This window comes from Xenia sp. Carnegie-2017, unplaced genomic scaffold (assembly GCF_021976095.1).
Source record: "Xenia sp. Carnegie-2017 unplaced genomic scaffold, XeniaSp_v1 HiC_scaffold_20, whole genome shotgun sequence".
NCBI lineage: Eukaryota > Metazoa > Cnidaria > Anthozoa > Malacalcyonacea > Xeniidae > Xenia > Xenia sp. Carnegie-2017.
In genome coordinates, this window is record NW_025813483.1 from 12,772,774 (window position 1) to 12,795,200 (window position 22,427).

The 22,427-nt window shown below is 35.0% G+C and overlaps 4 protein-coding genes across 5 annotated transcripts; all 4 read right to left on the reverse strand.

The window, feature by feature from the left end:
• Positions 1 to 2: 2 nt before the first annotated feature.
• LOC124441706 (DNA polymerase alpha subunit B-like) lies at positions 3 to 6,906 on the reverse strand. The gene is given in 20 exon segments (XM_046992174.1): positions 3 to 246; positions 324 to 450; positions 866 to 925; positions 1,267 to 1,379; positions 1,465 to 1,488; positions 2,052 to 2,078; positions 2,325 to 2,365; positions 2,368 to 2,438; positions 3,043 to 3,080; positions 3,324 to 3,442; positions 3,726 to 3,768; positions 4,141 to 4,203; positions 4,276 to 4,437; positions 4,617 to 4,705; positions 4,810 to 5,003; positions 5,201 to 5,313; positions 5,453 to 5,504; positions 6,310 to 6,392; positions 6,469 to 6,587; positions 6,794 to 6,906. Coding segments are annotated over 20 exon segments (1,767 nt in total). The 5' UTR covers positions 6,879 to 6,906; the 3' UTR covers positions 3 to 102.
• Positions 6,907 to 6,982: 76 nt separating this feature from the next.
• Positions 6,983 to 9,551, reverse strand: LOC124442843 (proteasome subunit alpha type-6-like). Its single transcript, XM_046993343.1, has 7 exons — positions 9,402 to 9,551; positions 9,234 to 9,328; positions 8,087 to 8,168; positions 7,856 to 8,011; positions 7,600 to 7,778; positions 7,254 to 7,348; positions 6,983 to 7,188 (listed from the first exon to the last, which is right to left on the reverse strand). The coding sequence occupies exons 1-7, from the start codon at positions 9,475 to 9,477 to the stop codon at positions 7,131 to 7,133; spliced, it is 741 nt and encodes a 246-aa protein (XP_046849299.1). The 5' UTR covers positions 9,478 to 9,551; the 3' UTR covers positions 6,983 to 7,130.
• Positions 9,552 to 9,812: 261 nt separating this feature from the next.
• Positions 9,813 to 15,247, reverse strand: LOC124442840 (actin-related protein 10-like). The gene is made up of 13 exons (XM_046993341.1): positions 15,048 to 15,247; positions 14,799 to 14,871; positions 14,610 to 14,707; positions 14,433 to 14,541; positions 14,247 to 14,354; positions 14,025 to 14,092; positions 13,877 to 13,953; positions 13,137 to 13,172; positions 12,686 to 12,812; positions 12,137 to 12,218; positions 11,884 to 11,960; positions 11,122 to 11,246; positions 9,813 to 10,199 (listed from the first exon to the last, which is right to left on the reverse strand). Exons 1-13 carry the CDS (start codon positions 15,122 to 15,124, stop codon positions 10,015 to 10,017), a joined length of 1,242 nt encoding a protein of 413 aa, XP_046849297.1. The 5' UTR covers positions 15,125 to 15,247; the 3' UTR covers positions 9,813 to 10,014.
• A 260-nt stretch (positions 15,248 to 15,507) lies between these two features.
• On the reverse strand, positions 15,508 to 22,399 carry LOC124442837 (ribokinase-like). 2 transcript variants are annotated; one of them, XM_046993337.1, is made up of 9 exons: positions 22,348 to 22,399; positions 20,873 to 21,779; positions 20,673 to 20,805; positions 18,979 to 19,042; positions 18,683 to 18,745; positions 18,320 to 18,484; positions 17,907 to 17,998; positions 17,205 to 17,393; positions 15,508 to 16,618 (listed from the first exon to the last, which is right to left on the reverse strand). In XM_046993337.1, exons 2-9 carry the CDS (start codon positions 20,986 to 20,988, stop codon positions 16,004 to 16,006), a joined length of 1,437 nt encoding a protein of 478 aa, XP_046849293.1. In that variant the 5' UTR covers positions 20,989 to 21,779; positions 22,348 to 22,399; the 3' UTR covers positions 15,508 to 16,003. The 2 variants fall into 2 exon arrangements, with proteins under 2 accessions (XP_046849293.1, XP_046849292.1); XM_046993336.1 differs by lacking the exon at positions 22,348 to 22,399 and adding an exon at positions 21,862 to 22,002.
• Positions 22,400 to 22,427: the final 28 nt, after the last annotated feature.

A 22,427-nucleotide genomic window follows, 5' to 3' on the forward strand; every position in this document is an offset into this window, starting at 1 on the left:
TGTTTACGCTTGTGAGCGAATTTTCCTCCATTTTATTGTCAAAGACATAAAACAAATGAAATCATAGATTATTTAGGCAATATTCCACTTATCTCAATGAATTTAAATCTTGACAATTTGCACATAAGATTTGCTAACCACCGACTGTTCGCCTTGATCCTTTCTAAGCAAAAAGCGAGCGAATGTCCCTCCGACTAATCCTTTCGTTAACCTACCGGGATTAATGCACAGCGTACCCAAGATATCCTAAAAAAATAGTATTAGATTACCTATACGAGCCTGCGCAGTGTCTATTGAGCATACTGATCGTTATTATTGATTACCTTGACGAAGTATCTCAGATCTGATGGCACAATAAACGCATCCGGCCTACATGGTAAGTGCGCATGCTCAGCAAATGTCTCGTAGTCGATACAGACGTCTTCCGATGGAGGAAACAACGGATAGTAACTACATAATAAATGTTGTATGAGTTTCAAAAATACATAGATAAGCTGTGGCGAGGTACTTGTATGAAAAAATCTTGTCGACTATAAAGTTTTCTTTATTTTCACGATGATTTAAGAGAAATGGGATCAGCCATCAAAATAAAAGAAAATTAAGAACATATTGACCAAAGATATCACTACGACTATTTTATGCCTTTTCAAAGAATGTACACAACGACAGTCGAAACTTATTTTAACACCCCAAAAAATGCAATGCAGCCGACAAGCAAAAAGAATAAACTTTTAAAACCATCATAATGTAAACACATGTTCAGGATGTTTACTTTATCATGGAACATGGAAGAATCATATAAAGTTACAACAGCAAAATCGTTGATATAATAAAATACAAACAGCAATTGCTAAACTATCTTTACCATTGTTGTGTAAGTATATTGTGAATAAGTCGGCCCATTTTGTCAGTAGATCCTGGAGGACTAAAGAAAAAAAACATCATGAATGTACATCACTTTCAAAATACATAACTTCTGTTTATTGTTAAGCTCGTGCCAATTTCCAATATTTGTTTTATTTGGACGAAAATGTTTATGCGAAGTTTCTGGCTAAATCGACTCACAACTATGTTATACTGAAACTTTCCTGCGATCGAAATAAAATCTAACCGATTCCATACTGTTGATCTTTAAGTCGATCCTTTTCGGACGATTGTTTAATTGTCAAAACCCAACCATAGCGCGCTTGTCTGACTACAGTTGCTTCAAACAATGAATTTTATTGACAAATTTTAAAAACTCAAACGTAGCTTTAATTCGCCTACCTAACAATTTCTTCGCCTCCCATATGAAGCATGACATCTGTTGACGTCATTCCTATAGTGAATCCGTTGATCTCAATGGTGCAGGGATCCGAGAAGAAATGCAGAGCAGAAATCTGCAATCCAGTATATATGAGGTCAGGGGAAACCTTGCATGATATATTAATATAAATTTTATACTTGACCATTGGACATACGTACAATCTTTTCAATTTCTTGGCTCTCCTAAAGTATGGAAAAATCGTACAGATAGTTTTGATAAATTTAGATATAGAATGGGTGTATAAATGATGACAAAATTTCAGGGTAAAAGTGAAATAGACGATGAAATTTGTCCGCCTCGATTTCAATTGTTTTGTGAGTAACTTGAACAAAAATATTCATTATCGGGGTTGAACAAAAATATTCACTATCGGGGTTGAACAAAAATATTCATTATCGGGGTTGAACAAAAATATTCACTATCGGGGTTGAACAAAAATATTCACTATCGGGGTTGAACAAAAATATTCACTATCGGGGTTGAACAAAAATATTCACTATCGGGGTTGAACAAAAATATTCACTATCAGGGTTGAACAAAAATATTCACTATCGGGGTTGAACAAAAATATTCACTATCGGGGTTGAACAAAAATATTCACTATCGGGGTTGAACAAAATATTCACTATCGGGGTTGAACAAAAATATTCACTATCGGGGTTGAACAAAAATATTCATTATCGGGGTTGAACAAAAATATTCATTATATATAAATCACAGCTCATTAATATTATGATGTGCTTACTGTTTCTTTTGATTTCGGCTTTGTCCTCTAAAACAAATTTCAAATATATTTTACCTTATTGATCGAAAAATAGCAACGTTAAAATAGCAACGTTAGAAATGGGGCATCCTAAGTGACAGACATTAACATCTAAAATAATAAACCAACTACACTGTCCCGTAGTTGAATATCTTCATTAACGATGTTCAGAGGCAATTTTCTCCTTATCATAAATTTTATCTCAATACAATGAGTATTTACAACAATAAGTTAAAATGACTCATTCCAACTTACAAGGGTGGAACAAAAGTGTTTGTAATATCTTTCACACAAAATGGAGGCTGCGGATAAACGCAATCATGATGAACATCTCTGTGCGATGGAACAATGATGAATTTTGTTGATATACTAAAAGAATACACAAAGAAAAGTTATATCAAACACCTTTATAAGAATAGGAAACACGAAGCATTCATGTAACTATTTTCTGTACTACCTTTTAGCACATTGAGCAATCTCCACAATTTTCCTGGCAAACAATTCGTCAAAGCTTTCGTTTATCTGGCATTTCTAGAAGAAAATCGATGAAATTTCAAATAGAGAGATCAGAGTAGTCGTCAGGTTAATTAACAGAAAACCATAGTTACAACTTATTCGCAAACACAGTTCAATGTTTCAGAGAAACAGCTTTCCGCTGAAACAACAGCACCAAACATTTTTTATCGAAATCAACCCTCAGTCCATGCATTAGTTTATTTAGTTTAGTTCCGTGAGCAGTATAGCAAAAGACAAGTTAGAAAATCTCACGAAATCTTCTTTTCAAAAGTCAAGACGGTCGCACTTATTGATAAAGTGAAACTTGTGTATTATTTGTTTTTATCAGTTTTATCAGTTTCGGCTTGACATTAGAGTTCTTCGAAAGACAATCGTATTTCTTCTGAGTTCTCCGTTTTGAATTTTTTTCATCAGTTTTGCCTTAAAATACGAATTCGAAAGAAAATTATTATCTTACTTCAACGAGCTCATTTTCACGTCCACAAACGGTCCCATCTAAAAAACAATAAATTTCAAGACAAACGTTTCAGTTCCGAGTACACCAACGAATCAAATACATGCGTGAAGAAGGGACTTTTATTCTCTATAACAATACGAAGGGGTCCTCGATGTTTCACAAACAAAATCGCGAGCGGGTTGTCGCAGGCAAGTTTGTGGATTTCAATAAAACATAGTACAAATTGTTTAAGCTTTCAAACCGAGATCTTTTTCTCAGACCTAATGGTTTCTATAACATACCATGATAACGACATCAGGCTCTACCGACGTTACTTCATTTAAGAAATCTCTCAAGGGTTCGTAGGAATCACTTTCAGTGGTCGTGAACGGACCGACGGCAGTATATATGCTTAACGAGTCTACAAACAAACCAAAGCAAAATTGATCTTAGCAAAAATCATTACATGCAAATCGAAATATATCTTTGTTTGTGCCATTTTGTGCTTCAAAACTATCCTATCTTCAGAAAGTACTCTTGAGATAAGAGCGTTGCAACTATCACGAGAAGAAAACACACCAAATCGATTTAAACCAATATTTTACTAGTAAAGTTCAATTGCTTTCTAGCATTTCGTGCCATATTTACGATGAGGATGGATGAAAAATAAAAGCAGCCATTCTTTTCAAATCATGGATAAATACCTGAAGGAATCCTCGCTGGTTCAGCAGGTGATGGCGATATTTCCTAAGTATTAAAAGTAGCTATAAAGCGTTTTTGGATTTTAAAACCTTTAACAGGAAAAGTACGATTTCCAACCTTGACATGAAAATGTATGCAGAAAATTATATACCATAGAATACTGTCATAAAATGACTTTCTCCGAGTTAGTATTCTATGATTATATCTGCCAAATATTTTCTGAAACTTCAACACATTAAATGTTCAAAAATTGAATTAAACTTTTGATGAACAAGAATCAAGAGATTTGATGAACAAGAATCAAGAGATTTGATGTACAAGAACCAAGAGATTTGAAGAACAAGAATCGAAGGATTTGATATTTTACTATACAGCCTCGGGCTATAAACCAAATTAGGAGAAACTAGACACACAAACCTCGTAAAACGAGGAAGCTATGAACTGTTTTCCTGTCGGATTCTTTCCTTTAGCAGCGATAACCTTAACGAAAAAAAACCCATCCCAGTCATAAAGTCATGAATAGAGAACAACAAAAAACAAAAGTCCTCTCACTTTGCCAGGAAACAAGCTGTATTTATTGACGTCGTTTATGGAAAGAGAAACTGAAGTGCCATAACCAAAGCCGTTGGTCCCAGACTCCCGAAGGATGAGTGAACTGGCGTTTAGTCTACCATTTGTATCGCAACAAACACGTCCGGCAACAGACACTTCATTCTTCAAGAAAAGAAAATAAGATTAACATATATACTTATATAGTTAAAATAAACTCCAGGGTTAAAAAAATGTTGGTTTTTTCTGCTAAACTGACGTTTCACTAAAGCCGCTATACAAAACATGGAATAGAGGGATTTGTTCATTGCAGAAACATCAAGAACTTGTTCACAAAACTGCACCTGATGTATGATGCCAGGAGATTGGAACTCATCAATACCGAGAGATTTTTTTAAAAAGGACGCTATTTTGTCAATGCGGTCGTTTAAAGCTACAAAATCATCAAAAATATGGAAGTATTAATAAAAAGCGAGAAATCACGCCACTATGTTATTTTGTAAATTTCTAATAAAAGAAATCCAAGCACAAAACTACCTTGCGTTTTGTCGATGATTTTTTGAAACATGTATTTGTATTTTTTTGTAAGAGGTTCGTCTACAACATTCTTTATTTTAACATCCTGCTGCCGGCTCCATGATATATTCTCGTCCAAGACACAAGTTGGATTGAAGGTCGTCACCACTTCACCAGCATTTTCTCTAGATTCGTAGCGTTTTGCCGGCGTGCTACTAAAGGCAGTAAAAAATCAAAACTGAACTAATTTGGCGCGCTTTGTACACGACAAATACAAAATCATGCGTAAGTCGTTCTAATTCGCTTTGTTAAAGTTTGTCGTTGGCATTTACCGGAATACAAAAAAATATATATAATCACCAAAAACGACAGCTTATTTAGTGCAACCATTGCACCAATTACATTATCCTACCTGATTGGGGTGGGCAAGCTGGCAGGGGAAATAGCAGGGGTTCTTTGTCCAAACTTTGTGTGAATCATTTTGTTCTTGGATTCCGGGGTGGTGCGAAACCTTTTATTTGATATCTATGTTTGAATACAAAGAAGCACTTCAGTACAAATCATGTAAACATACAAATAGAAAAATAAAGGTAAATGATTAACATATAGCAAATCAGCTTTTTTTTCTCTTTCTAAAAGCAAAATCTAAACTCTTCTTAAATACCATATGTTCAGGAGTCTGATACATCTGCAAAATGCTGAGATCTTCAGGCATTCTTTGATAAGTTAAGGTTAAATTGATCAACTATAACATCACATGAAATGTTGCTTATTCAAAAAGGGTATTGAATCAAGGCAGAAAAAATATTGAAATATGGTAGCAGCTTGGTTTGGGAGTCTTGAAGATGTTATGTTCATATAAGTTGTATAAAAAACACATAATGTGAAAAGCAGGTTACAGTGACACAATGACAAGGTACAACAAGGAAGGGGGAGGGATTTAGGGAATTTTTCACCCTCAATAAGGTCTTGCTGGTGACACTGTTTGAAAGTATGTAAAAGGTACATCTGGTATATGAAAGGCACATGACCTACGTAATGTACATAACTTTGCAGGAAGAATTGCTCATCTAGTTTAGTTTGCCCAATAGTTAGGGGGTTACTGCCCCCTCTTTCCCATAGCCTAATATGCCTATGAGTTTGTACATCAGGTGAAAATATCTGCTCATTCGAAGACTTGACCAAACTATCAAACAAGTTTTACGCGATGCAAGAAGATATGCCAAGTGTTTTAAAATGTATTAACATTAAATATACTTGGGAACATAAATGCAGTTCAATGAAATACAGACAATGGCACCACCATAGCAATAATTAGGGGAGGGGGTTTTCATGCACATATTAGTTCCTTCAAAATCAGATTATGACATACACATTTTATAACATGCCCCTCCTCTTCAAATTATTTTGCAAGTGAAACTTCTGAATACACATGAGAAAGATTTTTATATCTGGCAAATAGACCAATTGTTTGAACTATACAGACACAAAGCAAGAGTAATAAGAAACAGAGAAGGATACAATGTATCAATATTGTCTTTGTTATATGTTTTGACACTTTTATCTTCAAATTTTTCTGGTTTATTCTTTCGATCACAGGCCAACTAAAGAATTCAAGATAAACCCTTAAAAAGTAATTTATGTACTGCATCAGTCGTTGCATATATAAGCTTTTTGTACCTTACTATCAAAATCATCCAGTGATTTTAGGGACAACTCAATTGAATTTGCAGAAAACGCCACCCATTCATTGACAACAACTTCAGCACTCAACTTGTATTTATAGCAAATCATTTTCACTGAAATATACAACCGGACAAATATTATTATTGAATAGTAATGGTGAAGTCCGTTAAGAAGAAATATATTAGAAAGCTTTGATAGCAGGAATAACGAACAGGCAAGACAGACAACGACAAGAAGCAAATAAAATAATCCGTCAAATACTAAATACGTTTCGAAAACAAATAGATGAAGTACAATTGAATAAAATACAGCATCTTACGCTTTTCTAAGACAGCTTCGTCATCAACTGTAATATCAAACTCTGCCAATTCATCAGTTAAGTCTTTCTTGGTTATTGTCGCCATTTTGAATCTTTGCCGCCAATTCGCGCCAGAAGTCAAATACTTCATGTAGTGTACCATTATAAAGAACAACAAATATGCGGTTGCTGTAATAAGTAACTCAAATATCAAAACAAAAAAGCGAACGTTTATTGCATAAATGGTTTTAAAATACAATTTAGGGTTTCTTCTTTCTCTTTAATATTATTACTGTGCCATATTTCCTTCAGTCACATAGCATTAGGGATCAGACATTTTGAAAATTTTAGACCAATCTTAATCCTTTTCTGCAATTGCAATCAGATGAGCATCTATCTCAGACTCTTTTAAGGATCTGAATAAAAAAATTCATCATCAGGTAAACAGCAGTTTACTTTCAGAAATAAATTCAAAACTTACCTAAACCTGGGTTGATCCGTGGTTACAATTCCCACCTCAATTTCAGTAGGTTTAAAATCAATAGATAACACGGAAGAAAGACATCTTATACCCATCTAAGGAATACAATAAAAATGAACATAAAAATGCAGTGGCAAGGATTCATAATAACATAGTTGAGAGGAAAAATGTACCAGCTAAAGATTGAGGGGGTGCTGACAAAGTAAATTGATAACTTTTATCTTGAGAGCTCTTGGTAAATGCTAGCCTAATAACTAGCAACATTTGCCAACAACACAGTAATTTGTTTAAGGAGTTTGTACTTTATATAGAAATGGAACTCAAGAATTAAAAATACAACAAACACCTGTATTGTTTCATCTTGTGTCCAATTTGGTTTCTTTTTCATTTTCTTCTCAAAGAAACTGTTAGCTTCCGTTTGTTTAACACCAACAGAACAAGCTTTGAAACCTGAGTAGTATCCAGCAGGATCAGTTTTGAACAATTGAGGTCCTAACTCATCATCTATGCCAATCAATATCATTGCTAAAGAAACAAAATGAGGTAACTAGGAAGATATAACCTTAACATCATCTGTACTAAAAATGGTATATGAAACTCACTACATCCTAATGGTCTCATTCCTGCATCCTGAGTATAAACTTGGGAAATGTCAGCCATACGCTTGCACAACATATCCACTGTGATACCATAACCATATTTATATTTCCAGTTAGCCGCTTCATAACGAGCCCGCTGTACCTGAGATTTTGAGTCAGCTAAACATTCAAAAACAAACAGTCAAATAACCAAAAGAATGGACATACATAAAAGTTATTTTAACATTGCCATACCAATAAGCCCTGTCATTACACATCCTATTTTATCGGTAATTTCAAACAAATGGGTGACAGTAGATGCATCAATAAGCTTGTCCTAAAAGAAACAAAAAAATCGAAATAAATGGACAAACTTTGCCTATGAATTATGTACTATGAATGAGCAATTTGCTTAACATGAACATGAACATGAACAAATACTTAGTGGTACATAATCAAAGGAAATAAATAAATGGAGTAAATGGAAAGAAAAGCAAGTTGCCATAGTCTCAGAGTCTTGTTCATCCAGACTGGAAAGTTTGTAAACTGCACAACTGAGATTCAAAATTTGCGCATATAATGCATGAATCAATTCCAAGAGTTACCACCCTCTCCCCTGGGAATTTGGCCGGGCATTTGATTTTTTTCGTTTTAATAGTTAAATTTCCCTGGGAAAGGCAAGAAGGCAACTACTCAGCCCCCGGGCAAGCTGCCAATGGCAAATGCCCCTCTCGGGACCAATTAATTTTAAATTACAAAAATTAGGAACACTTCCACAGACAAACTAACACATCTTTTTAATACTTTCTTAAACAAGATACACGAGAGATCCTATTTAATACCAATAAACGACCTTTTTTAATTATTTAATGTCACTATTAATAGAAATCAACAGTCGCGACTCGCATACTTAATTGGGGTCAAATTCCCAGGTGTATTATAGCCGAAGTAAATTCCCGACCCCTGAGAAAGGTCTCCAGGGCAAATGCCCAGGGGTATCCCAGGGGGGGATGGTAACTCTTGGAATTGACTCATGCATAAAGCCTAGTATTTCGAAATTGCACATCGAGAACTTAGGTGTGCATTACAAACTTTCTAGTCTTGTTGTTCAAAGTCATATAATAAACAGGTAATTCAATAGTATAGGCCAAGGAGACATATTAAAGTTTTGATATGGCAATTCTAATATTCCATATGCCAACCATTTTCTGCATTTACAATAAAATGCACTTTTTATCAAATACAACACACACAACACTGTCAACACACTTACAATACAATATGATAGACTGACAAACTGTGGGTTTAGTAGTAAATGGTTGTCCTATTCTAGACTTGATGTAAATTTACTGCAAATTCACCGGTAAATACAATGCTTAAAGAAAACGTCAAGTGAACTTACGGGTACTTTTTTCTGTGTTACAACGACTGCTGAGTCCGCTCCTCGTACTCCAATACTTGTGAGTCCGCCTTGGTTAATAGCTTTGAACGCGTATTCTGTTCACGTAAGAAAGCTAAATTTTCAATTGACGTCTTCAATACATGGCAGAGAAATTTCTGATATGCTTACCAACTTGATAGAGACGTCCTTCGGGAGAAAATATAGTTATATGACGGTCAAATCCTGCACTGGTTCCTCGCGACATTTTGATTCAAGATTTAATTGACCATGCGCCTGCGATTAACTATATGTGTCATCCAGTGGTCTCAAGAGGATTTTGAATAGGTTTTGTGTAATAATTTCGTAGTTACATGTTTGAAGATTTCTTATTACAATACATGTTTCTAGCCAATAATTTCAGATAATACAAAAAGAAAACAAACGCCGAAAAAACGTTCCATGCCATGTCGAACAGGAATAAATTTGAAAAAAAGCGGGCAGATTATAACAACACTTCAATTTTTTTGCCAATTTATCTTCAGAATCTCAGATTAGCTTACAGAGACTAAAATTTTAGTCAATGTACAAGCACAAGCGTGGTTAAATGATACAAGAACAATTTTTTTACGCATACACATTCTTCATAGATACTTATATGACGGTAAATATAAAACTAGCATTTGCCTTTCTCAAATTTTGTATCTGAGATGAAACCATTTTCGGAGTATGTTTTTTCTTTTTTCAGATAACATGAAATGAAAAAAAAAGTCATTTCAAGAGTTGAAATTCAATGGAATCAACGTTATTTTCCAAGGCTTCCAAAATCTCCTCTTTTTAGTGTCGTTGAAAGCCTCCTTTCGCCTATATCCCCATTATCTTCGTTGTGGGAAGAAAACGAGGACCAATCCGGAAGCGATGGCTTTTTGATGTAATCTAACCTTTGTACAGATCTGTCCGCAAGTACCTCCAACGAACCGAAAATTGAGCCTGAAGAGGAAAACAATAGAAAATGTGACATAGATTTAGTAATAAAATAATCAACTGCAAAATTATCTAATCTTTTCAAGTAATGAAACCGAGACTAAGTCGTGAGGAGTGGGGACAAATCTAAAGATGTTGAATAAAAATAGTGAACGCAAACTATGGTAGCCACAATGAATTTCATCAGCTAGTAGACGAAGTAACGCCTAATTACTTGTCTGCCTAAATTCTTATTTTATACTTTGTTTTAACAGTTCGTTTTAGAGCTAACGAAACACCATTTCATGTTGTCCTTCATAAAGTAGAAAATGCGGACTCTATGTTTATAAGTATGTGCTTTTTATGTAAAGGCGATACTGCGCAGTCAGCCTTCACTATTGTACAAACTAAAGTACCAACATAACAACAATACCTCCACACCATACGACACTAAAGTACCAACATAACAAAAACACCTCCAAACCATACGACACTTAAGTACCAACATAACAAAAATACCTCCAAACCATACAAAACTAAAGTACCAACATAACAAAAACACCTCCAAACCATACGACATTAAAGTACCAAAATAACAAAAATACCTCCAAACCATACGAAACTAAAGTACCAACATAACAAAAATACCTCCAAACCATACGACACTAAAGTACCAACATAACAAAAACACCTCCAAACCATACGACATTAAAGTACCAACTTAACAAAAATACCTCCAAACCATACGAAACTAAAGTACCAACATAACAAAAACACCTCCAAACCATACGATACTAAAGTACCAACATAACAAAAATACCTCCAAACCATACGATACTAAAGTACCAACTAAACAAAAATACCTCCAAACCATACGATACTAAAGTACCAACTAAACAAAAATACCTCCAAACCATACGATACTAAAGTACCAACATAACAAAAATACCTCCAAACCATACGACGCAGTTTGCTTTCACGGGAGGATTATGAAATTTGAATGTTTTAATGTGCAGACGATTTTGATATTTTGACGATTGAAGCTGTGAATGAAGCTCTTGAAGAAGACGATGTCTGTAAAATAAACAAACGTTTTTAATGTTTTTCTTTTCTTTTATTAAGAAAAGTTAAGGATGCTTTGGAGCATCATATCCACTTTCAATGGTTAACAAATGGTATTAAACGGAGATAAAGAAAACAAAATATAAATCAATGCAACTCAAAAGATATATTAGATTTTTTTGAGAATTTAATAAGAAATAAATTGAAGGAGTCTCATCGTTATGACGCTTCCCAAATAGTAGTTATACATCGCGTTGTTGCTTGTTCGAATAAATTCATTTGTCTTTCCAAAAAATACAACTTCGTTGAAAATAAAAAATGTTGATATAGTACGCATGAAGTTGGTCCGAGTCTCAAAAGCTAAAAATATACATTACTTGTAAATTTTGGCGTGGTAAGAATTAAATTAGGGCTAACCACCTTAAAAACGGCACGAGCAGTTTTTATGGAAATTTTTCAGCTGCGTGAGGAATGTTTTACTTGATATTCAAGTGTACTTTTTGACACATTGTGAAAAAATTGTAAATCTATAAGTATGGCGTCTAATGTAGCCAAATGCATGTCTGCAAGAAATTATAATTCAAACAACATAAAGTACACCATTTCAAACCACAATCTGTTCCAAAATGTACCAAAGAGATTAACGTACGTAAATCCTGGAGCCATAGATGTTCCACCAATGACGACAATATTCTCGGCCAGTTCTTTTCTTGTGTCAATGGGTGACTAAAAAACATTGACCAATCAAAATACTTAGTTGCGTTCGAATTGTTAACTCTGAATGGAAATTGAATAATATAAAGAGGAAAATTGATGACGTAGGATGCGATTAATTTCATTGATCTATCACAGAATGTGAGATGAAATTTAACGTATGTTGTTTTCTATACTTAAAAGCTTACATTGATGACTGCATCCAGCATAAGCGTTGCAATGGACTTTTCCTCTTCATCAACTTCAAATAGCACATCAAACGTTTGCTCTCTGTCACATAATATACGATGGAGAAGAAACCGTGAACAAATATTAAACAGAGATCATTGCGAATAGTTTCCAAAGTGGAAACACTATTCGTTAATGTCAATATATTTTGACATAGAACTTAAACTCTGTTTTCCATTTCTGTTTAAAGCAGTTTCAAAGAAAAATCAGTAAAATAATCGTTAAAATTAATATTTTAAATGAACAATGTAAACGTAGCTAAAAAAATTCATAGCAACAGTAAATTCAGGTTGGTTTTTCAATAGGTAAGCGTAAATCACTTATATAAATAAACTCTTCGCTCAGAAGTGTATAAATTACAACTACCCCATAAAACAGATCGTTTCAATCAGCTAAGTCAAGCCAGCACGCCAACCTAATTCTCCAGGCCTCATCCCCAGGCTTTGCGACCATATGCACACGATGTAGTTAATTCGGATTTTGTCAAAAACATTTTTCTGACTACTCACCTTATCTGTCCTTCCACACGAAGTATTTTAGCGCCATCCAATGGATAATCCACAGAATGAACAGTCGACGGGGGTCTCGTTTCGTTAACTGGAATGCTAATCTTGGGTCCGACAAAGCAAGTTCGAACTGCAAAAAGGAAAGGTTATTTTTGACATTTCCTACAGTGTGGAGAATCGTTCAACAATTAAGGATTACGTCATCAAGACAAACTTATTTCTCATTGACAGATATTCTTAAGTGTTTGAGTTTTCTATTTTATGCCGATGGCCAAACAAATTTTGACAACCGTAAACAAGGGGAATTTAATTTTCGTCTTTGGTTTGAGTCTCAGCTCACTAATTTTCATATAATTTCTATTTCAATCTTCTTTAACACTTGAATGTACCCATTCTAAAATGACAACCTTTTTCAATGGTGACTAATTTTCTATTTTTGTGGAAAAAACCATACCTTTTATGTCTTCCAGCACTTTTGTCGGAAGAGTATCTTTGAAAAAGAAAAAAAAAAGAAAAAAATATAAAATCTTGAATTGCACAAAAACATGGAAAAAGTTTCAAAAAAAAATTTTCAAAGCTGTTTTGCCATGGTCCAATCATCAAATTATTTTGAAAAATCTCTCATAAACTCTCGAGAATAAAAGAGAAGTGCTAGGAGATGCGATTTACTCTGTTCGACTTTTGCCTATGACGCAAAAGGAATTTATAAAACTAGTAATTCCTTCCAATATCTTATACGACAGTGAAAAAGTTTTGATTTTGAAATTAATGATTGGTGCAATGGAAAAAAATTTGAAAGATTTTGAAGAATGGAATGTCACAGATTTTAGAAGAAAAAGCAGTGATTACATGGGGAGGCTGGATCATCAATATTGTCAAAATTTTTTTCTTTAGTGTTCTCATGACATTAATTCATTTAGTGATTTATTTATGAGGATTTTATGCTTTTGATAAGAAATTGTATGACTTTTGGCCACCACCTATTGCCAAAAAGGATAGAAAGCACAAAAGAAAATACTTTTAATTTTCAAAAAACTCATTCAGTCGCATAGCTGGCCTGTATGTTTTAGTCTTTTTGTATAGAGTAACAACATCATTATAAAACAAGAAATATGTTCTTTCTTGCAATGAGAAAGTGCAGAAACATTTTTATAGCAGAATTTTATCAAGAGTATGGTTATTTCATAGACTTACCAATCACTGATGATAATGGTTTGATTCCAGTTCCAATATGCACTAATCCTTTCTCCATGAGCTGGGATTCCAGGCGTCTAATGAAATATTCAAAAAAATCTGTGTGTATATTTAATTATCTTTGGGTAGAGAATTTTTCTTGACATACTTGTGAATGACTTTAGCTCCAATAGGTAGAAATTCCATTGAATTTATCATAGGTACACCATCATATATCTAAAATAACACAGTCAAGAAAAACTTCCAAAAAAAAACTTCAACAAAAGATTGTGTGCATAACAACTGTTAACATAATTAAAGATCATCATTGAATGGAAATCAGAAGTGGAAACATGTTATGAAATAGTGACATGATCTTTAAAATAGATACTGGTAACACAGTGGTTTCTGAATAGCCACATTCCATGACAAGGCATGTGGAGACACCAAGAGTAAAGAGGGACATCAAATGACTTGGAGCAAAAAGAACCGAAGGTACCTGTGGATAAAGATAATATCATTATGCACACCCTCAAGGAATTCAACAATTTTCTCAAAATAAAATTCAACCAATTACCTCAAAGTGATAAAAAAGTACTTTTGCAAGTGTCTCCCTGAATCTTGTCGACACCAAAAGTGATTCACATATAACAACTCTCCTTTCTTTTGGATTTACAAGAAGGTATCTAGTGCAATAACACATTGATTTCAATACTTGGAGCAAAGTATTTTTAAACATCATCAACTCTTCTACCTGAAATATATGTTATGAATGAAGTCACGAAGTATCCCGTACAGTTGACCATCATCAGTATTACTTGTCACATTCGGTGTAATTTTTTCCTCGCTCACCTACATTGGCCACAACATGTTAATAAAGCCAAACTTGTATTTTTGAACAGAATCCTCAACCTTTGATTAGTTGTTTCGATAAAGCTATTACCTCTCCATTGATGTTTCTTCTTACTATGCTGGGTATGATATGTCTTGGACAGACCTCGCTGGCGAATCCACATCTATTAAAGACAGAGCAAATGCTAAACGTAATTAAACAAAAAACCTTCAGACAGGTACATGGAAGAGACAGTCATAAAAAAATAGTTAATTTCGAGACAATGATAGCCAAACAAATAAAATATAAAGACATAAACAAATGTAATGTAAACATCTTAAAAGTACACACAATTCTTACTTTGTATACGCCTCGCCAATGTCAAGAACAACAGCAATTTTTTCATTTCCAAAACCTATTACATCAAACAGTGGCATCTTTAGACGGAAAACTGCGTCATTTTGAAAAAAACAAAAGTTTCTTTCCCAATGTACTTGACAGAAATTACAAATCCAACCGAAGTTTCTATTTACAAAACCTTGTTATGTTAATCTCAGGATTTCGAGCCCACAACACGTTTGTATGTAAACATGGAGCCATACTTGAAGTAAGACACGGTAAAGTAAATCTTGCCCTGGACCAATCTCATAGAGCAATAGAGTAACTTATTATGAACAATGATTACGACTGCCAATAAGTATTTAAGTAAAACACAAAACAATAGACACTGTTTACATTAAATAATGTTTACTTTATACGGAGTGTCTATTGTTTTGTGTTTTACTAAAATAGAGTAACGAAAATGAAGAAAAATGACTTCTTTCAAATGACATTAATTTAATTAAAATATTTTGTGAATTTATATCACACTACGTGCATTACAGCTACATGTGTATATATCTATATGACATCAGATGAACGCGAATCACTCGAGACAGAAGTCGCGTTCCTGGATATGAATCAAACTTGATGATTTCAATCGTTCGTAGATTTTGAAAATTTCAAGGATGAGACGGTGTGTGAAACAGACAAAGCTTTAAAGACTACTTTTATGTAACAAGAATTACTGTAAAGGTCAGGTTCAAACCAGAAGTAATCAATGCAATGCACTTAGAAAACACGCTGGAAGACAGTAAAACAACGCTCCCTTTCTGACTTTTCAAAGCTATTTGTATGCAATATTTGAAAATCCTGTTAATATTTTTGGTTAACGTTAGTTGAATATAAGAATACGTTATGAGCATCTATAAACGCAAATATCATCTGATAAAAAGCGCCAGCGCCTGTTAATCTACACGTAAAACTGTTGAAATTTCTCAAAAATTTATCGTTGTCTCACGATCAGTAGATTGGACCCGAGACAAGACTACACCTTGTACTTGAGGAACACTTCCTCTTCGCCCACAAGCATCTTCCTTCGTATCACTACTCCCATCATCATTATCTTCTTTACTCACCTTCCCATTTGCTTTGCCTTGTTCGTTTAGTTGTCTTCTTGAGCCGACTGAGCCCTCGCTTCGACGACGGCCAAAAAAACCTCGGGTCTTCTTTGACATCGAATGTGGGTCGTCACCGCTAGATCTTCGCTGGCCTTTCGACGGAGAATCGTTTGGGCTTCGTGCTTTACTCTCACGCATTTGAACACCTTCACTAGTTAAGCTCAATCCACGTCGTCTATCCTCAGACAGCCTTCGACATTGTACGATTGTGGTGTCTGGTTTCGGGCTACGTTGCGGACAGGAATTGACACCGGGCGGATCAAAAAGTGCAGGTGGCAATTTAGCTACTGTAGGATAACTTGTCTGGGTACCAGGCCCACATACTGATATAGCAGCGATCTCGTTCGCTCTTCGGACCATTTCGACAAAAGTCAGTCCTTTATACTTGGACAAGTAAAACGCTAAAGCTCCAACGAATGCATCTCCTGCACCCTAGCGAAGTAAATTTAACATGAGAAAAATACAAACGAAATGAAAAAATGTCTGTTGTTAGAGATTGTTTATGAGTCAATTGCTTCAATGCCATTTGGCTGAAACAATATTTCAACGAAAAACAATAACCAGCTCTTTGAAACGATTGAAAATTTGATATCCAGTGTATAGTACAATTTAGGCACCTCTGTTTAGCATACAAACTGAACAAAAAAACACCTAGAAACCTAACTCATCTTGCAAATGAGAATGATATTTAATGCAGTTTTTTGTTAATCTGTAGTATATCGCAGACAAAACCAAAGTAAATGTGTAAGAGCTTATGTCGATAACGATTAACCTCACTAAAATTTCACATGTCAGAAGTTAATTTTGATAAGAGAAAAGTGGATCGTGTGAACCACAACAAGTTCCCAATCTTTAAAAATTCATTCAAATGATATGAAAATTAAGATAATATTTTGGTAATTATGCAGAAACAATAAGAATTCCAGAACGTAGTACTTTTTCATTTTGCTGAACCTCCTTCGTCAAATGCTTCCAAGTAGCAACATTCACTCATGTGACATAAAAAATTTCAACAAACCGTCGTATCCAAAGGTTTAACTTCTTTACTGGGTACATGACGTGGAGTGGGATCCTCTTGCGTTGCAACCACTGATCCATTTTCACCCAAGGTAATGACAATTTTGTCTGCACCCCGACCCAGCAACACAGGCAGCGCATTAAAAGCGTCTTCGATACTTACAATGCTAACGCCTGTCAGGATTTCTGCCTAAAAACGCTGAATTTCAGAAATTCTTTTCCAACGATGCAGTCAGACTTATCTTAATGCTTGATCACTGTAAAGACTTATGTTGTCAGACTTATTAACGCTGGTCATTGTGATGACGTATGTAGTCAGACTTATCTTAAAGCTGGATTATTGTAGACTTATGCTGTCAGACTTATATTAATGCTGGTCATTGTGAAGACATATGCTCTATGACTTATCTTAATGCTGGTCATTTTAAAGACTTATTCAGTCTGACTTATCTTAATGCTGGTCATTGTGAATACTTATGGTTCACACTTATATTAATGCTGGTCATTGTGAAGACTTATGCAGTCTGACTTATCTTAATGCTGGTCATTATGAATACTTATGCTGTCACACTTATATTAATGCTGGTCATTGTGAAGACTTATGCAGTCTGACTTATCTTAATGCTGGATCATGGTAAACAACTACAGCTTTCATGAAATCTTGTGGGTAGTGCATGAACAGATTTACTGTGTAAGATTATACCTCTGTTTCATTGGCACAAAACACATCACTATCCTTGTAAAAGACGGTATCTAACCAGGACTGCGCAGGCGCAGGATTGAATATCGTTATCACTAGAAAATATGAAGACCATTACATCTTACGTAACGTGGTGTAGTTGGGGAAAACACGATCAGTACATTATAATGTGGTACACTATGTCACTTTTAAGTCATCAAAACTAAAAGTATGAATGCTAAAAATTAGGTAGCGTTTCAACTGCTATGATATTTAAAGGAAGTTCGTGCCTTGGAGCAAAACTCTCTGATTAGTAAGGGCTACAAGCATCTCTTGTAAACTAATATGTCCCTGTGTTGTATGTGTTTAAGTGTGTCTCGTATGAGTTAACAAATGGTTTCTTCAAGAAAGGACTTCAGTAACATGGTGACTTATACCTCCTGCCTTCTTTGCAATTGATAAAGCAAGTTGTGTGACCTCTGGTTTGATTTCCAGTTGACAAACGACAACGGACGCTGACGTAATCACATCTTTCGCTGCTCTAACGTCATCTTCAGTCAGGTGCATGTTAGCACCACTGATAATAACAATTGAGTTCTCACCTACAAAATACATGATATGGGTATGCATTCTTGTAGAATTTTGCATGAATAAGAGGGAAAATTGAGTTATATTTTAGGGCAATACTGGCGCAAAAGTTGCACGAAAGATCTCTTTTTTCAAAAGCCTCCAATATTCTATTTTTCATATGAAATGAAACGTACACAACGAGCTATGTAGGCCTTTTTCATGCATATTACCATTGGTATCAACAGTTATCGGAGCGACACCAGTCGAAGCTTTGTCTGTTACACCAACAAACGCTATATGAAAAATGAAAGGCAGGAATTATAACAAAGTAATATTATTCTTGTAGTCACTGCAAAAGATGTTTTCGTCCCCAGTCTTCCACTTTTAAAGGGTGATCGTTCACATGCACATGCTTGTGAACCAATAAAAATTTAAAAACTTAGAGATGGTGGATGTGTTATTTAAAATTCTTCACAAGAAACACGGAGCTGTCGATCAATTAACAATTTAAAACATCATGATTTACCAACGTCGACATTGTTGTCGATAAAATTCTGCATGTATCTTTCGCCAAAGGAATCTCTACCCAACTAAAAATAAAGACACACATATATTACGTCATTGATTCTCCAAAGTATGTGTTGAGTATGTGTTACCACAACATCAATGACGGGGATTAAGATACAGGCAATAGCAAAGCCAGCTCGAAGTGAATACAAATTTTTCGGCAAAATCGATATCAATTTTTTTAGAAAGTTCATTCCATTTATTGTTTTAGCAGTGAAAAAACACAATCATTTTTGCATTTTAAGAGGAAAAAACCAGTTGGTTTTGTTACTGGCCAAACAAACGTGAGCGTGTTGAGCAACGCCATGACAATGCAGAACATTGGATGTCGACTTTTTAAGCCAGTTGTATTTAAGATATGTCGTTGTTGTGTTTTATCCTCAAGTAATGTGAAAGCAATAGAAAATATAGATATTCAATGAATATAGTTATCAAGATTTTGTGGGACCGGCGCAAGGAAGATAAATCGAACTTGGATTGTTCAAATGTGGCCAACACGCTTCTATTGGGAAAAAAGCTAACGACTTATACACATTTGTAAAATAGAGTTGTAAATTGTAAACAGCAACGTTAGAAAAAATATTACGCGGCTTATATACTGAAGTCATATTGGGCCGTCAACTACTGAGTTGCAGTTCAGCAGGTAGTCATTTAAATTGCCGGTCAGTCAACTGTCGAAACAGAAGTAGAATGAATAAGATATGGTGGATTGTGGGATATCCTATTGCAATTTGCCAAGAATTCAAAGCTAATGTCACATAAAATGTACTCGTATTGAGGAAAAGTCATGCACGTGTAGACGCAACGAAAAAACGGACGTCTGTATCGTTAAAATAAACTACAAGCTCAAAAAGACAGGATGTCTGTAATTCATAATCCAATGAATACTCAGGTGACAAACGTTACGGAGGGTTTGGTGAATTAAGGAACCCAGATGACAGGACCTTCAATCACAAATACCTCGCAGACAGGGGGGCTTGTAATCTGGCAAAAACAGCGGCATGTTCCCAGAAACGCACAGGTGTTGTTTACGACAGTCGTAATGTCAACATTGCAATACTATTCGTATATAGCATTTGCAGAAACAAAAAAATTTACTAATAGGTGGGCAATTTGATTTCATGAATGTCAATATAATGCGCACGTTAATAAAACAATGATGCTTGGTGTATAAATGTGTCGATGGTTTAATATGCAGAACAGGACGAGGCAAATTTTCAAGTTCCATTGAGCTCGTGTTATAATGTATTCAATCAATATTAAATAATTATGAAATAATTAGAATACAGGCATAAATTGGCTGGCAGTTTAAAAATGCAACACGGATAGCAAAGTTTTTTAACCATTTTCATTTTGGAAAACACTCTGTGAATTTCACATTTAATTTAGAAATACACACAATGCATTTTCCAGTATGGAAAACCTCACCTCTCGCTTAATTTTGTCTGAAAAAGCGAGAATAAATACATACGTAAATGTGTTTACACCAGCGTGACATCAGACAATACCTCATTTAGCACAACACAAACACAGATTAAACTATTGCAAGAGGATTTTCCAATTTATAAGATTAATGTATTCGTAAAGATGATTTTCGGGAAAAGATTTAAAACGAGCATTTAAAGGGGGCAAACTTTTATTTATTTAATGTACCTTTGCAACCATTGACGTATCACAACCTAATCGAGCAGCCATGATGCATTGATTCGCTCCCTTTCCGCCAAAACCCATCGTGAATTTATTTCCGTGCAATGTCTCGCCAGCTTTTGGTAGTCGGGTTACATAGCTACATAACAAACGAACAAGGTTTATCTTTCGCGAAGACGTACTAAAGACATTAGAGCAAATCGTACCTTACAAGATCAGTCATACATGAACCGACAACGACAACATCGAATTTGATAACATCGTTTCGAGATTCGGTAGTTGGCAGTGGGTTTTCATCAACAGGCTGTGGCATGGCTTGCATAGTTATTTGTTATAAGCAATATTTGTTTCGGATAAGAAAGGCGTTTTGTTCCCTGTTCGGCTTGACATATACATATACAAAATGAAAGCGCACTCAATTAATGCTTCCAGCTTTCTCCATATTGAGCAATGTGCTGCATTTGTTTGCACGCGCTACCAAAGTATTCATCTCATTCGCCATAATAATTTTGTCATTAGCAAAACGCTCTTTAATATGTTGCAGAGTTTTATTAAGTGTATTGTGATGACTGTGGTATGCGGGTATGCCGCAGGTGGTCACTGCATTGGTCGCTGCATGTTGAAACAATACAAACGAACACAAATGCAGACGGTTAAAGAGTCACGCGAAGGGCAGGTGAACCACAAATTTCATACAGCCCTCAAGCGATTATTACATTTTTTTTCTACATGCGTTGAATATAAAACTGAATAAGTGTTGAGCGAGGGCGTCATAAGTGGGCGATAAATATACTTTCGGGAACCTGTATCCATAACGAGTTACAGTTGATTGTAATGGTCGGGAAACATGCGCTAGTGGCATGAAACACGTGACATTTGCTTCTCAGATGTTTCCAGAGCTGCATCTATATATATCTTAACGTCTTTATGGAATAGAATGGTGATAATTGACAGAAACACCACATATATACATAGTCGTCACGGAAATGAGAAAATTCACGTGATTTAAAAGCGACTTCAAATACATCGTAGTTAGCAAAAAACAGCAGGTTATTTTTTTAACTTCCCTGTTATCCGTTCTCTTATCTTTGAGATTCGAGGATACTTCGACATCTGTAAAGAGACACACAAGCAAAGTAGCCCAAGCTGTTTGAATGAGATAAATTAAAGAACATATTTTAATTACGTGCACAACCTTCTCGTGAGTTACGGCAATCATGTCGATGGCACTACGCACTCTCATAGAGTGAAATGTCTATGATCGCACAAAAACAATCGTCTCATTTCTATGGGTTTTTAAACTTTATCATCGTTTCCCATCATTTCATATTTAACCTTGTAAGCAATTAAGCATGAACGTTTTAATTGATTCACTGATTTCCAAGCCGTTGGCATGATAACTTACAAACAGCTGGGGGGGAAAATCAGCATTCTCCATGTAATTTCCATTTCAAACAATGCCATAAAAACTATGCTTGTCGTTGTCTAAAATCTTGAAACATTTTAAGTTTTAAATTATAATAAATGGCAATCAAAAGATCCCTGCAGCGAATGCATGAAGAATTTATCAGACAAATTACTTCGCCAGCTGCCGGGCGATTACCGAAACATATGATAATAAAACACGTTACAAACAAGCTTCTTAGAAAGCTTAAGTATACACATAAATCTGTCATTATACCTCGGAAGCTTTTTGATGTTGAATAATCTGGGTATTTATCAAGGGAATCATTGAAGGTCTAAAAAACAAACGCTGTAATG

Coding starts and splice junctions, on each gene's coding strand:
- LOC124442843 (XM_046993343.1), bottom strand. CDS start 9,477: ATGTCGCGAGGAACCAGTGCAGGATTTGACCGTCATATAACTATATTT. Junction 9,329..9,401: donor AGGACGTCTCTATCAAGTTG/GTAAGCATATCA, acceptor TTACGTGAACAG/AATACGCGTTCAAAGCTATT. Junction 8,169..9,233: donor TAACACAGAAAAAAGTACCC/GTAAGTTCACTT, acceptor TGTTTCTTTTAG/GACAAGCTTATTGATGCATC.
- LOC124442840 (XM_046993341.1), bottom strand. CDS start 15,124: ATGCCACTGTTTGATGTAATAGGTTTTGGAAATGAAAAAATTGCTGTT. Junction 13,173..13,876: donor ACCATTATCATCAGTGATTG/GTAAGTCTATGA, acceptor TCTTTTTCAAAG/ATACTCTTCCGACAAAAGTG. Junction 11,247..11,883: donor TCTATGGCTCCAGGATTTAC/GTACGTTAATCT, acceptor TTTATTTTACAG/ACATCGTCTTCTTCAAGAGC.
- LOC124442837 (XM_046993337.1), bottom strand. CDS start 20,988: ATGCAAGCCATGCCACAGCCTGTTGATGAAAACCCACTGCCAACTACC. Junction 17,394..17,906: donor TTTGTGCCAATGAAACAGAG/GTATAATCTTAC, acceptor CAGCGTTTTTAG/GCAGAAATCCTGACAGGCGT. Junction 16,619..17,204: donor TTAAACCTTTGGATACGACG/GTTTGTTGAAAT, acceptor TTACTTCGCTAG/GGTGCAGGAGATGCATTCGT.